Source organism: Rhinopithecus roxellana, chromosome 20 (genome assembly GCF_007565055.1).
Source record: "Rhinopithecus roxellana isolate Shanxi Qingling chromosome 20, ASM756505v1, whole genome shotgun sequence".
Classification (NCBI taxonomy): domain Eukaryota; kingdom Metazoa; phylum Chordata; class Mammalia; order Primates; family Cercopithecidae; genus Rhinopithecus; species Rhinopithecus roxellana.
In genome coordinates this window covers 73,707,625-73,723,342 of record NC_044568.1, presented here as the reverse complement: position 1 = coordinate 73,723,342, position 15,718 = coordinate 73,707,625, and the positions used below count along the sequence as shown (strand labels likewise).

Genomic DNA, 15,718 nt, shown 5'->3' with positions numbered 1-15,718 from the left:
GGAGGCCAAGAAGTCCCAAGATCCATAGGTGGCAAGCTGAAGACCCAGGAGAGCTGATGGTGTAAGTTCCAGTCCAAAGGCTGGCAGGCTCAAGACCCAAGAAAGGCTGATGTTTCAGTTTGCGTTCAAAGACCAGAAAAGACTGATGTCCCAGCCCAAGCAGTCAGGCAGCAAGAGTTTCCTCCGACTCAGCCTTTCTGTTGTAGTCAGGCCTTCAACTGATAGCACGGGGCCCACCCACCTCTGCATTAGGGAGGGCAGTCTGCTTTACTCAGTCTACCAATTCAAATGTTAATTTCATCCACCAATGCTCTCGCAGACACACACCTCAAAGAATCTTTGGCCAAACATCTGGGAACCCTGTGGGCCTGTCAAGTTGATGCATAAAATTGACAATCACCAGGGTCTTACATGGTAATCTCCCTCCCAACCCAGTGGAGTCTAGGTGGTTCAGAGGTGGTCCTCTGAGCAGCATGTAATGCAGTTCTAGGAAGATGGAACTTCTAGAGACTATTTTCTTTCTGGAAACTTGTTGTGACCATGAAAGACAACTTGTAGCAGCAAGAGTTTGTCAAGTGCAGAATATTTATTTGATTTATTTTCTTTGAGACAGAGTCTCATTCTGTCACCCAGGCTGGAGTGCAGTGGCACAATCTTGGCTCACGGAAACCTCTGCCTCCCAGGTTCAAGCGACTACTATGCCTCAAGCCTCCCGAGTAGCTGGGATTTCAGGTGCACACCACCATGCCTAGCTACTTTTTTTTTGTATTTTTAGTAGAGATGGGGTTTTGCCATGTTGGCCAGGCTGGTCTGGACTCCTGCTTTCAGGTGATCCACCTGCCTCGGCCTCCCAAAGTGCTGGGATTACAGGCATGAGCCACTGCGCCCGGACTAACATTTATTTCTCCATTCAGTCAACACAGATTCCCACCTTCCTCCCCACCTCCTAGTACATTTAGAAATTCAGGAGGAGGGTCCTTCCATTCAGAAGTCTAGCTGAGAACATTCTCCCTCCTCTCTCCTCCCTTTAGTCTCTCCGTTTCTTCTTCCTTCCTTTCCCTCCCCTAAACCCCAACTTCTTGTATATTTTGTCCAAGAAGAATTGCTTCTTAGATCTTCTGCAATTAAGGGCATCTCTTCCCACCCAATATGTACAGTGGCCCCGGGCAACGGTGACCTGTTCCTGGAAGATGCTATTTAAAACCCCGAGTGCAACCAGAGTGACGCAGAGCTCCTGAATGTGGCTGAAATGTGTCAAGTTACATAAACGCACATGCTTCATTTTGCCCTTGGCTTGAAGCTCTTCCTAACAGACTTCAGAATTATCAGCTCATTAAAGGGGAAAGAATGCAGGTTTATTAAAAAAAATTTAAATAATCATAATAATAAAATCAAGGCCCCAGGGTAGAGTTGCACATAATGGTTGAGAGCCACTCTCAGAGAGTTGGCACCTCCCAACAGGGTCTCAAGGAAACCACGGTGAATCCCATCTTCTCTTGGGGAGAGCAATATTTTCTGGGAATTCTCGGGAGACAACTATAAGCAGCCCTGATGCCCTACTGTCCCACGAAGCACAGTGCTAACAATGAAAGGAAGGAAGGGAATTTTGAATTGCCTACTACCTAGGAAGGGCCCCCCAATTTCATACCTGTGTCTGTTTTCATCCCTTGCTATGATGCTGTCCCCCTTGTACATCAGGGGAAGCTGAGGTTGAAACAGGACAAAATATTTGCTCCAGGGCACACAGTTGGTAAGAAGTAGAATTCAAAGCTAGTTGAGAGACCCCCCAGCTTGACGACTGAGACCATGGACTCTGTGATATGGAAGGGAAGTGGTGGGAAGGGAAGGGTGTGGCCACTTTAAATGCTACAGAAGGAGGGAAGGGAAGTGCTGGGTAGAGGAGGGCATGGTCCCTGGAGAGGGCTCCACCCCTACACCTGTGCCCATGGTCCTAGGTGAGGACAGGCATTTTTGTTTTCCCGCCCAAATGTTGAAGGCCCAAGACCACCCTGGCCTTCCACACCCCCATCCTGTGCCTATAAAAACCCCAAGACCCTAGCAGGCAGACACACAAGTTGCTGGACGTCAAGAGCTGCAGATCGGTGAAGAAGACACAAGTGGCTGGATGTCAAGAAGACGTCAAGAGGAGCACGCTGGCAGAAGAACACATGACAGATGCTGGCAGGCCATCAACTGGCGGAACGAGGTGGAGTTTGGCCTGGGCAGTCGGAGGAGGGCCTGGGCCACTCGGCGGCCTGACTGCAGGGGGAAACCTTCCCACTCCGTCCCCTTCTGGCTTCTCCCATCTGCTGAGAGCTACCTCCACTCAATAAAGCCTCGCACTCATTCTCCAAGTCCACGTGTGATCTGATTCTTCTGGTGCACTGAGGCAAGAACCCAGGATACAGAAAGCCCTCTGTCCTTGGGACAATGGAGAGGGTCTAATTGAGCTGGTTAACACAAGCCGCCTATAGATGGCAAAACTAAAAGAGCACCCTGTAACACACAGCCACTGGGGCTTCAGGAGCTGTAAACATCCACCCCTAGACACTGCCGTGGGATCGGATCCCCACAATGGGCCCATCTGTATGCTCCCCTACAGGTTAGAGCAGTGGGCTGCTGAAGAAGCGAGCCACTTCCCCATCACACATGCTGCAAGGGGGACAAGGGAACTTTTCCCATTTCATCTGGACCCAGAATGCTATTTCATGGAAACTGTACAATCCTGGGCAAGACACTTGACCTCTCAGTGCCTCGGTTTCCTCATCTATAAAATAAGGGCTATGTCAGGAGGCGGAGTTTGCAGTGAGCCGAGATTGTGCCACTGCACTCCAGCCTGGGTGACACAACGAGACTCCATCTCTAAATAAATAAATAAATAAATAAATAAATAAATAAATAAATAAAATAAAGGCTACGTGATATTTTCTGCCTGGGTGGTGGTAGTAAGGATTATATGGCTCAAAACAGTAAAACACTAGAAAATTAGCCAGCATAGAAAATGTTTTAAAAGGCCGGGCGCGGTGGCTCAAGCCTGTAATCCCAGCACTTTGGGAGGCCGAGACGGGCGGATCACGAGGTCAGGAGATCGAGACCATCCTGGTCTACACGGCGAAACCCCGTCTCTACTAAAAAATACAAAAAAACTAGCCAGGCGAGATGGCGGGCGCCTGTAGTCCCAGCTACTCGGGAGGCTGAGGCAGGAGAATGGCGTAAACCCGGGAGTCAGAGCTTGCAGTGAGCCGAGATCACGCCACTGCACTCCAGCCTGGGCGACAGAGCGAGACTCCGTCTCAAAAAAAAAAAAAAAAAAAAAATGTTTTAAAAGAACTGCTGTCTACAATGCATACACTTCCTGTGTGTGTGTGTGTGTGTGTGTTGGTTGGGGGTGGTTTCAACACAATGCATGCACTTTCTACTACCCCATTTTGAGTCTCTGCCAGGTTCCCAGGGCCTGACCTTTTTACCACACTTGGTACCTCTTAATAAAGCGAAGTTACTGGATTTCAAGCCCAGGCTCTGGAAATATTGGAACTCAAAGGCTATGCTCTTGAAATATGTCCTTCGCACGCCTACCTTCCCTGCCTGCTACAGTTCTGTCTCTGGCTGATTAAAACCTGCTTTTGCCCAGAGCAAGCTGAGCAGCAGGGCTCGCTATCCCTTTTTATGAAAATCCAGCGAGCAGGTGTAAAAGGAAGATAACCACACCCCCGCCCCCTTTGGAGGCCGAAGATACATAATTATCTGAAACCCAGATAAACAGCAGGAGTGGGATGGTAGACTAGACGTGGAAGAGCTGAAGCGAGCCAGAGGGGCTGCAAGAAGAATTATTAAAAACTAATGATGTGATTCAATGCTGGAAGGAAGGCGAGAAAATGAGTCTGAGGTTGACAGCCTCTAAGAGTTCTTGCCTGCAGTAAGATGGGGGCAGGATGGGTAGGGAGATGGGGTAGCAGTGGCAGGGACTAGGAGGTGGGTGGAACATAGGGTCAAGAAGGGGGTAAACACAGGCGTTTCAAGCATTGTCTCCCAGATGTTTGCTGTCTGTTTTCTGGAGGCGGTTTTGTGTCATTGCCCCGTTCCAGTGAAGTTGATAAAATTGCCAAGCCTCAACAGAGAGATCTCTAAATGCCATTTTGCACACTGGAAACCAGGCAACAAGCAAAGGGAAGTCAGCAAGAGAAGCCACACTGGAAATTCAGAGTGAGGAGCACACTCAGAGTTCACACTTACCTGCTGGGAGCTCACGCATAGCTGGTCTATGAACTTGATAGATTCACTTGCCCTGATTCAGGGCAAGTGGGTGTCCTGGGTTGGGGTGGTTCCTGATGCATCTTTCTGTTAGTAAGCATTTGATGTGGGTTATGTGAGCACGCGGGTGAAGGGCTTAGCCTAAGCCTAGGTCCACGATAAGGGCTCTGTACATGCCAACTGTTGTGGTCCTTCAGAGTTCTTACGGGAACAGGGTTCTTTTTCTACACACATTCCCAGCAGACTGACTTCACAAACTTTGACTGTCTACATTTGAGCTCATCGTTTTGGTCTCTGAAATTAATAGTTTATGTGCAGAGAAATAGTGATACCGAAACACCAGGGGTCTGGTCTAGGTCCTGCTGCTCGCAGCACGGAAAGCCCATCACTGAGAAGATGAGTATTGCCAAGGAAGATTTTAATCACGTGCTGCAGCCAAGGAGATGGGAGCTCAGTCTCAAATCCATCTCCCTGACCAACTAAAACTAGGAGTTTATATAACAGGGAAGAAATGTAACAATGTATAGGAAAACAAGAACTAGGGGGGAGCAAGAAAGCTATCATGATGAATGAGGGGTCTGGCATCTTATTGGATGTGGTAATCTGGTGACTCAGTTCTTTGATACTTTTTTTGAGAGGCCTGGTGGCCCTTTCCTGAGGAAGGAACTCAGATAAGACAAATGAGGGCTTCAAGCTTTAAGATCAGAAAGGTCAGCTTCTGTGTTTATCCAAAAGAATATCTATGCGCAGGGCGCGGTGGCTCACGCCTGTAATCCCAGCACTTTGGGAGGACGAGGCAGGTGGATCACAAGGTCAGGAGATCAAGACCATCCTGGCTAACACAGTGAAACCCCGTCTCTACTAAAAAATACAAAAAGAAAAAAATTAGCTGGGCATGGTGGTGGATGCCTGTAGTCCCAGCTACTCGGGAGGCTGAGGCAGGAGAATGGCGTGAACCTGGGAGGGCGGAGCTTGCAGCCAGCCCAGATCGCACCACTGCACTCCAGCCTGGGCCACAGAGTGAGATTCCGTCTCCAAAAAAAAAAAATCCATGATGAGACTATTGGGTCAGTTTCAGTGGTACAGAAAAGAAGGCTCAAAGCCTGACTTAGCAAAATCTGTCCAAGTTCCACCACACACATTCAAGATGGTGGAACAAGACAAGACTCAGTGTGGGACTGGGGGCATCCAATCAGGGGTTTGTCCTTGCATTGCAAGAGAGTAAGGCAAAGAGAAAGGGAGGCCTGGCATTGAGAATAAAGCTAACAGAACAGCTTAAGGTTGAGGGCTCTGCCCCCAGGAGACAGACACCTTGGGTTCAAATCCTGGCACTACTTCATCCCTAGCTGGGACCTTGAACGAGTCACTTTGCCTCTGCCACCTCAATTTGCTCATTCATAAAATAGAAGAGCTAGAACTCACTCTTGGTGTTCTCGTGAGGACTCTAAGAAGCTAAAATTAAGGGGTGAATGCCAGCAAGGGACATAGCGCTCAGGTGGCATGTCAGTGCCTGAGGGAAACAGCAACTCTGTGTGCACCGTCATGTGTCCAAGGTCACAGATCAAGCACGTGAAAGAGCCAGGATGATGACCTCTGATCCCCCATCTCCCGAGTTCTCACCAGTTCCCTGGGTGTGGGGGAATCTCTCTCTTCTTCTTCCTCACTGTCGTGGCAGGAAAAGAGGGAGAACAGGCAGAGGTTGTGGATCTTGGGGGAAAGGACGAGGTAAATCAGCTGAGAAAAAGGAAGCCCATGAAATAATCTAAATGTCAGGGTGCCAGGGCTTTGAGGGTGGGGCAGGCAGCCCACCCCTGGACTCATGTTTAAAAGAGTCAATGCAGGCTGGGTGCAGTGGCTCACGCCTGCAATCCCAAGGAGGCCAAGGAGGGCAGATCACTTGAGGCCAGGAGTTCAAGACCAGCCTGGCCAACATGGTGAAACCTTGTCTCTACTAAAAGTACAAAAATTAGCCAGGCGTGGTGGTGGGCACCTGTAGTCCCAGCTACTTGGAAGGTCGAGGCACAAGAATCGCTTGAACCCAGGAGGCGGAGGTTGCAGTGAGCCGAGATCCCACCACTGCACTCCAGCCTGGGCGACAGAGCAAGACTCTGTCGCAAGAAATAAAACTAAAAGAGTCAAGGCAGCAAGAAGCTACAGAAGTGAGACACATTCTCAGCCATGAAATAGGGGCTGACTCACATGGTCTCCGCAGCAGCTGATGAGTTTTAAGGTGATGACCTCACAGCAGGGGTGACAAAACCAATCTCACCGCGGCTATTACACTACGGTCACTGGGAGTCTTTCAGCCGAGGCTGTCACATTCCTGTCACTTAAAGCTTCCTCGCCTAAGCCTGAAAATGATTAGTAGGGTCTGAAACCTTTTTCTCTCTCTCCTACTCTGTGCCAAGAGTGTCTCACGTGTGCGTGTGTGCGTGTGTGTGTGTGTGTGTGTAAGAGGATCATTGGGGTAAGGATGGAGTGAGAAAGAATAATTTATTGCACATATGACAAATATTCATGACCCTAAGTGCCAGGCACTGTTCAAAATGCTGGGAAGACATTGTGAGGAAACTGGATGAGGTCTCTGCCCTCATGGAGCTTATAAACTTGAAGGAATTATCTTGGTAGTTATAGTCAAAGCTTCCTTCCTTTCTGCTTTCTTCCCTCCCTTCCCCTCCCTTCCTCTCCCCTCCCCCTCCCTTCCCTCCTTCCTTCATTCACTGATACACTTTAATAAACATTCTGGAGTCAGACTGCATCCTAGCTTGGCTTCTTATTAGCTAATGCAGCATTGGGGAAATTTCTTAACCTCCCATTCCTTCCCATCCAACATGGAGATAAGAACAGGACACACTCACAGGATAAGTCCCACAACTTCGGGAAAAACCAGCTCTGAGAAACAGCCGAGAAACTGAATTCAAGCAGGGCCTTGGCCCAAAGCCTGTTGACCTGGAGGGCTGAGTATGATGGATGAGGAGTTTGTGCAGATCTGAACGTGCTGTGTCCTTTGTCCTGGCTGCCTTAGGGTCCATCATGTATCTCTGAGATTGATGAGGCAGGTGCACCACCCGGCAGGCTACACACCATACAAGGCTGACCTTGGTTGGGGAGCATCATCATCATCCAATACTGTCTGTAGGACTCCATTCCAGCAAGACATCTGGGGGCCTGGAAGGGGGTTCCTCCCCTGGAGAATGTCACAGAATCTCTGATCTATGTCCTAACAATACTCAGGTCTTTCTGTATCCTTTAGATAATTTGATTTATCCAAGGGTCTACTGTTGACATTTGTCCCTAAGTGGTCAGATTTATGCGCTTGATGAGGACATTCAGTGAGATCACAAGTCAAGGGCTTACTGCAGAGCTGCCACTTAAAAAATGCTAGTTATTCTTGTCCTTAAGCCCGTGCTAAGTGACAGGCATGTGCACATCCATCCACACACACACACACACACATCCACAAATCCACACACATATCCACACATACACACATCCACATATCCACACATTCACACACACATCCACACACGCACACATCAACAGTCACACACGCATCCACACACGCACACACATATCCCCCACACACACATCCACAAATACACACATCCACACACCCATACATACACACACACACATGCACACACATATCCTCACACACAAACACACGCACAGATCCACACCCACACCCACACACACATACACACATCCAGACACCCACACACAAACATCCACACACACATCCACACAAATATCCACACACACATCCACACATGCACATCCACACACCCACACACACACATACACACAGTAAAGGTCAGTAAATGCACAGTGGTAACCATTGTTCCCACAGCAGCACCATTAGGCAAATAAAAATAAATATATATTTAAAAAATTTTTAGTTAGTATTTGTATTTTTACATTTTTTGTATTTTTGTAGTTTTTTTTTTAAACAAGAGGATCTTGAGTACTTAAAAGCAAGACTCATGTTCTCTGTCTTCCTTTTATTTTATTATTATTATTTTGAGATAGTTTCTCACTCTGTTGCCCAGGCTGGAGTGAAGTGGTACAATATCGGCTTGCTGTAGCCTCCGCCTCCCAGGTTCAAATGATTCTCGTGCCTCAGCCTCCCAAGTAGCTGGGATTATAGGCGCACGCCACCACACGTGGCTAAATTTTTTGTATTTTTACTAGAGATGGGGTTTTGCCCTGTTGGCTAGGCTGGTCTCAAACTCCTGGCCTCAAGTGATCTACTACCTGCCTCGGCCTCTCAAAGTGCTGGGATTATAGATGTAAGCCACCACACCTGGCCTCTGTCTTCCTTTCAAAATACAGGGAGGAAGGGATTGTTTCTGAATGCTCACGTATCATTTTAGTTTATTTCCAGACAAAAGGGAAGATACTTCTTAGCCATAAAGTGCAAATGTTCTAGAACCTTCCTCAGAGATGTCTCTGAGAAGGAATTATGCATGGGAAGCATTTAGCTCAGGGTCGGGTACATGCAAAGGGCTGGATAAATGACAGCTGTGAATACTGCAATTCATGTTATGCAGGGAGAGGGAAGGTCATATAATGTCCTAGTGAGAGGATGGGCTTTCAGGAGTTCGAGGCTGCAATGAGCTATGATGGCCTCACTGCGTTCCACCCTGGGCGACAGACCAAGACCCTCTCTCTAAATAAGTGAAAATTTATAGAGAATACGTGTTTTAAAGGCAGAAAGAGCTGGGTCTGAACCCTAACTCCCCATTTACTAGCTGGGAGGCCTTGGGCAGGTTGTTTGATTTCTTCAAGCCTCAGTCTCCTCATCTGCAAAATGGGATGATCACAAACTCAGCCACTTGACTGAAAAATCAGTGAAAGAATAGGGGCGGGGCTTAGCACCTGCCTAGAAGGTTTGATGTTCCTGCTGCTTCCAGTGGAGTGTGGGTGGGGAGCTGACAGGCAGCACAGGGAATTTTCCAGCCAGGTTGCCTCTTAACATCTGGCTTGGTTTGGTTTTGCTTGTGACCTCTCACTGTTTGTCTGCAAAAGCCCAATTTTTCCATTTTAATTTGATGTATTTTTATATTTTTTGTATTTTTAAATTTTTTCTTTCAGTGACAGGGTCTTGCTCTGTCTCCGAGGTTGGAGTGCAATGGTATGATCATAGCTCACTGCAGTCTTGAGCCCCTGGGCTCAACCGATCCCCCCACCTCAGCCTCCTGAGTAGCTGGGACAAAGGCATGCACAGCCGTACACCAGCCACACACAGCTAATTTTATTTTTTGTAGGGACAGGGTCTGGCTACATTGCCCTGTCTGGTCTTGAACTCCTGGGCTCAAGCAATCATCCTGCCTCAGCCTTCCAAGGTGCTATGATTACAGGTGTGAGCCACTGTGCCTGGCCTTAATTTGTACTTTTTAGAGACAGGGTCTCTCTCTGTCACCTAAGGTGGAGTGCAGTGATGCAATCATAGCTCACTGCAGCGTTGGACTCCAGGACTCCAGCAGTCCTCCCACCTCAGCCTCCTGAGTAGCTGGGACCACAGGTGCGCACCACCACACACTCACAGCCCAACTTTTTAAATGAGAGTTTGTCTTGAAAGGCTATCTGCAACTCCTCACGAATGCCCTACTCTGTAGCCAATGAACGTTCAACCCACATGACTTTGATGTTGCTAGAGACCCCATCTCGTTCTTTCCCCCCATTTTAGAAATGAGGGAACTGAAATTCAGAGAGTGCAAGTAACCTGCCCAAGCTGACAGGCTTAAAAAACAAACAAACAAACAAACTCAGGCCTGAGAGCAGAGTGTGTGCTCGTAAAATACCCCAGCATAGGGTCTTTCTTCCCCGTGGGTGATAGAGCAAAGGTTTTGGAGTCAGATTGGCCTGAATTCAATTCCAACTTCAGGGTCTTGCTTAAAACAGGAGATGACAATACCCACTTCCCTGGGTGGTGGCAAGAATCAAATGAGGCTTTTAAAAACGTGCATAATGCCTTTATCTCAGGGCCCGGCACACAGTTGGCGATCAATAAAGATTAGGTTTTCCTCTCTCCTCCACACTCTTCTTTCCTCGGCACATCCCCAAAACACTCACATGAACCTGAGCTCAGACTCCCGGCGGACCAAGACTTCCCGGAGACGCTGAATTTTTGCCATCTCCAGCTCAATCTCCTCCGGCATCATGGTTGTCTCCGCCATGGAGATGATGTCCAGCTGATCTGTGCAGGAGACACAAACGCAAGCATCAGGACCCCGAGGCTGCACCGTGGGACCGACCCTGACATGGTTTCAGGGCACAGCCTTGCTCCGCTAAGGTCATACGCCTTGAGGGCACACAGACTTCGGCCTGTGCCGCAAATGTGTATTCGTGAGCACGCCCTTTGGAAACCAGAAAACGTGTTTTCCACAGGAACTTTGTTTGTTTGCTTTTTTGTTTTGTTTTGAGACGGAGTCTCGCTCTGTCGCCCAGGCTGGAGTGCAGTGGCCGGATCTCAGCTCACTGCAAGCTCCGCCTCCCGGTTCACGCCATTCTCCTGCCTCAGCCTCCCGAGTGGCTGGGACTACAAGCGCCCGCCACCACGCCCAGCTAATTTTTTTTTTTTTTTTTTTTTTTTTTGTATTTTTAGTAGAGACGGGATTTCACTGTGTTAGCCAAGATGGTCTCGATCTCCTGACCTTGTGATCCCCCCGCCTCAGCTTCCCAAAGTGCTGGGATTACAAGCGTCAGCCACCGCGCCTGGCCTTGTTTTTGTTTTTTTGAGACACAGCCATGCTCTGTTGCCCAGGCTGGAGTGCAGTGGCCTGATCTCAATCTCGGCTCACTGCAGCCTTTGCCTCGGAGGTTCAGGCGATTCTCCCATCTCAGCCTATATTATAAGTAGCGGGGATTACAAGTGCACATCACCAGGCCCGGCTAATTTTTCTATGTTTAGTAGAGATGGGGTTTTGCTGTGTTGACCAGGCTGAGGTCAAGTGATCCGCCCGCCTGGGCCTCCCAAAGTGCGGGGATTACAGTCGTGAGGCCACCACGCCTGGCTGGGAACTTTGTTATGATGGCTGGTGGAGGCTCACAAAAGCCTGATTAAGGCCTTGTCAACCACTGCCTGGTCCCAAATTCTGAGCCTCTGCTCCCCCTGACCATGACCACTTTGCCCTGTGGTCTAAGCCACTAAGACCAGCCAACTCTAGGCCGAAGAAAGTTTTATCATAATTATCTTATAGTAATACTACTAATAAGTAGTGTAAGTATTTTTTCGTTTGTTTTTGAGACTAGGACTCAGTCTGTCATCCAAGCTGCGGTGCAGTGGTGCAATCATAGCTCACTGCCGCCTCGAACCCTGGGCTCAAGGAACCCTTCTGCCTCAGTCTCCCAAGTAGCTGGGACTACAGGCCCACCTAGGTAATTTTTTAATTTTTATTTTTTGTAGAGATAGGGTGTCACTCTGTTGCCCAGGCTGGTCTCAAACTCCTGGCCTCAGGCGATCCTCCCAACTTGGCCTCCTGAAGTGCTGGGATTACAAGCGTGAGCATACATATATATACATATATATGTGTGTGTATATATATGAATATATATGGTTATATATATATAATATGTATAATATACACAGATACACTTTCTTTTTTTCTTTTTTGAGACAGAGTCTCGCCCTGTCGCCCAGGCTGGAGTGCAGTGGCACAATCTTGACTCAGTGCAACCTTCACCTCCCGGGTTCGAGTGATTTTCCTGCCTCAGCCTCCTGAGTAGCCGGGATAACAGGTGTGTACCACCACACCCGGCTAATTTTTGTATTTCTAGTTGAGATGGGGTTTCACCATGTTGGCCAGGCTGATCTCTAACTCCTGGCCTTGTGATCCGCCCACCTCAGCCTCCCAAAGTGCTAGGATTACAGGCATGAGCCATCGCGCCTGGCCAGACACACTTTTTTAAAGACTGAAAAAGTACACTAAAATGTTAGCAGTTAAAATGTTAATACATATGCATGTGAATATATATACTATTATGTACATATACATATATCCACTGTGATAGAGGTCTTATTTTTCTAATATAAAGTTAGGATCTCACTATTTCATTACGTGTTCTTTTCACCTAGCAACATGCCATGAGCGCTCCTGCCTGTCCTTGGATGGTCTTCCTCGGCAGCAGCGTGGAAGGCGGGGCGGTTTTCTATTTGTGGCTGCATCACGAAGCACTTAAGCAATCCACAGACATGTAGGTTGTTTCCTATTTTTTCCCCACTGTAATCATGGGGAAAAAAATGTAAGAATTATTTTCACTGTAAGAATGTCCCAGTGAGGAACATTCTCAAAGTGAAATCTTCGCACACATCTATGGGGTTCCTTCGTGCTACGTTTCTAGGGTGAATGGCTGAGATATAAGGAATGTGCTATTCAAGGCCTTTGATCGGTAGTGGCGGAGACTCGGGGCAGGAGATGTTCCTTGGTGTACCCTGAGACACCATGACATCACCTGTATCTGCTAATTCGTTCCACACCCACCCCTAAGATGGAGCCCACCCCACACCTCAGTTCTACAAGGGCATCTGTCTTTTTCCTTATACTCAAGGAATAATAAAAGTTGGTATACCTTGTACCCATGATTTGGAAAGTCGTTCTCTTTTTCCTTTTCCCTTTTTTTTTTTTCTTCTGAGACGGAGTATCCCTCCGTTGCCCAGGCTGGAGTGCAGTGGCACGATCTTGGCTCACTGCAACCTCCACCTCCTGGGTTCAAGCGATTCTCCTGCCTCAGCCTCCTGAGTAGCTTGGATTATAGGCTCGTGCCACCACGCCCAGTTAATTTTTGTATTTTTAGTAGAGTTGGGGTTTCACCATGTTGGCCAGGCTGGTCTTGAACTCCTGACCTCAAGTGATCAGCCTGCCTTGGCCTCCCATAGTGCTGGGATTACAGGCGTGAGCCACCACACCCAGTCTTCTTTTTTCTTTTTGTAGAGACGAGGTCTCGCTATGTGGCCCAGACAGGTCTGGAACTTCTGGCCTCAAGCAATCCTCCTGCCTCAACCTCCCAAAATGCTGGGATTACTTACAGGTGTGAGCCACTGTGCCCAGTGAAAGTTGTCCTGTTTCTGCCTATCCATCTGCCTCCTATATCCTGGGGCCCTGGCCCTTGCACACCTGCACAGGGCTTAGGGCGCTGTGATTTGCAGGCTTCCTTGAAGTCAGTCCCTGCCTGCTTGGATCTCTGGATAGAATAGCGCCCTCTTCAGGAGCCCACCTGATGCATTTGTCCACCTGTGGGACTCTCCTAGTCCTGAGTTTTTCAGCAGACAGACATTGGATTCTCGGTAAACTGGCGTTCCTTTCCATCACCTACTCCCTAATGTGGTCATTCCATGTGCCAAACTTATCTGTCTCCCCTCCACCAATCAAAACACCTTATTTTTCTGGGAGACCGGAAGAAGGTAATTCTCTGGAGTTGATTCTCACATTGAAATGAATGGCCTCTCTTCATTCTCTCTGAGACAAGACAATTCCCTGTTTTTTGTTTTTTGTTTGTTTGTTTGTTTGTTTGTTTGTTTTTTAAGACCAAGTCTTGCTCTGTTGCCCATGCTGGAATGTGGTGATGCAATCTCGGCTCACTGCAACCTCTGCCTCCCGGGCTCCAGCAATTCTCCTGTCTCAGCCTCCCGAGTAGCTGGGTCTACAGGCACATGCCACCATGCCCAGCTAATTTTTTGTATTTTTAGTAGAGACAGGGTTTCGCCGTTTTGGCCATGCTAGACTTGAACTCCTGACCTCAGGTAATCTGCCAGCCTTGGCCTCCCAAAGTGCTGGGATTACAGGCATGAGCCACCGTGCCCAGCCTGACAACTCTCAGTTTTCAAGAGAAACAATAACAAAGGCAATGGAAAAGGCCAAGCAATTATATGGGAAGAGGAAAAAATTTAATCTGATCATCACTGGCCTATTGAAGATTTTCTCCTCTTTGCGTTCAGCATCTCAGAGCAATGTCTGCTTCTTTTATATTTTCAGGGAGCTCCAGTATTTCATAAAATAGATAAGTGCAGAACACAAATAGTGCAGAACCTGCTGTTGGGTTGGAGAGGGGATCACCGAACAACTGTAAAAGTGGGAGGAAGACAGCAGAGGTGGGTGAATGGGAAAAACGTGAAATTGGAGAGATTCACAATCACGTCCTCCCTGCCTTCTAAAGATGGTGGGTCCCGAAGATTATCTGGCCACCTGGCCAAGCCTGTGCCAGGGAAGGGTGAAAAGGGAGACACAGTGGAGGGAGAGGAGGGAGTGTCAAAGAGAAGCAGGAAGGAGACAGGTCAGAGGAGCTGTCTCAGGCTGTGGCTTGGGGAGAGGGAGCGATGTCTGTCTGCAGAGGATTTATAGGGAATGTCTCATGTGCTGGGCTGGCTGAAGATCTCCTGGGGTCATCTGGTTATGCTTCAAGGCCCCTGGAATCCAATTTTGGGTCCTACTACTGTCCCTGACACCATGCTGTGGTGGTTCCTGGGATTGAAGCAGCGAGGACAGGCTTGAGGAAGGAGGGAAAGAGGGAGGGATGGATCAAAATATTAATATTGGCTGGGCACGGTGGCTGACACCTGTAATCCCGGCACTTTGAGAGGCCGAAGCAGGCGGATCACCTGAGGTCAGGGGTTTGAGACCAGTGTGATCAAGACAGCGAAATCCAGTTTCTACTAAAAATACTAAAATTACCCTGGCATAGTGGCAGGTGCCTGTAATCCCAGCATATTGGGAGGCTGAGGCACGAGAATCGCGTGAACCTGGGAGGCGGAGGCTGCAGTGAACCGAGATTGCACCACTACACTCTAGCCTGAGGGTCAGAGTGAGACTCCGTCTTAAAAAAAAAAAAAAGAAGATATTAATATTGAGTACTACTATGTGCTGTGATGCTACCAAACTGGAAGACCAGCCTCACCGAATCAGATGGCCTGGGTTTCAGGTCCAGTTCTGCCCCTCCCTGTCTGTGTGGCCCTGGGGAGTTCGTTAACCTGTCAGCAGCTCTGTTTCTCCTGTAAGATGAGGATAGTAAGAGACCCCACCACCCAAAACAGACATGAGGGATGAATTATCCTGGCACGTCACGTTTAATATACACTTGCAATTGCCCTCCTTATGACTGTCGCACCTGCTCTGCCTATCACCTCTTTTAATCCTCGCCATAAGCCAGTAGGTTCAGTAGGTTCTCATTTTCACAAACAAAAAAACAAAGGCTCAACCCTGGCAAGGCAAAGAGCTGAGTCCAGGTCTGGCTTCAAATTCATGCTCTTTGACCCTCACAGGTGCCTCTGGTCCAGGCAGCTGTTCTAAGTCCGACACGTCCCTTTCGTTCCCATCTCAGAGTCAAGCGTGGGCCCGTAACAAGTCATGGCCAATGGGGAGGCTTAAAACAAGAGGAATTTAATCTCTTGGAGTTCGGGAAGCCGGAAGTCTGAAACCAAGGTGTTGGCAGGGTCATGCGCTCTCCAAAGGCTCTAGGGATGGATCCTTTC

The 15,718-nt window shown here is 48.4% G+C and overlaps 1 protein-coding gene across 1 annotated transcript in view; it reads right to left on the bottom strand.

The window, feature by feature from the left end:
• The window catches only part of BMERB1 (bMERB domain containing 1), a 165,658-nt gene that overhangs the window by 61,769 nt on the left and 88,171 nt on the right, over positions 1–15,718 (bottom strand). The window contains exon 2 of the mRNA XM_010370945.2: positions 10,327–10,450. Within this exon, the coding sequence (XP_010369247.1) occupies positions 10,327–10,450 (124 nt within the window). The remainder of the gene's footprint in view (positions 1–10,326; positions 10,451–15,718) is intronic.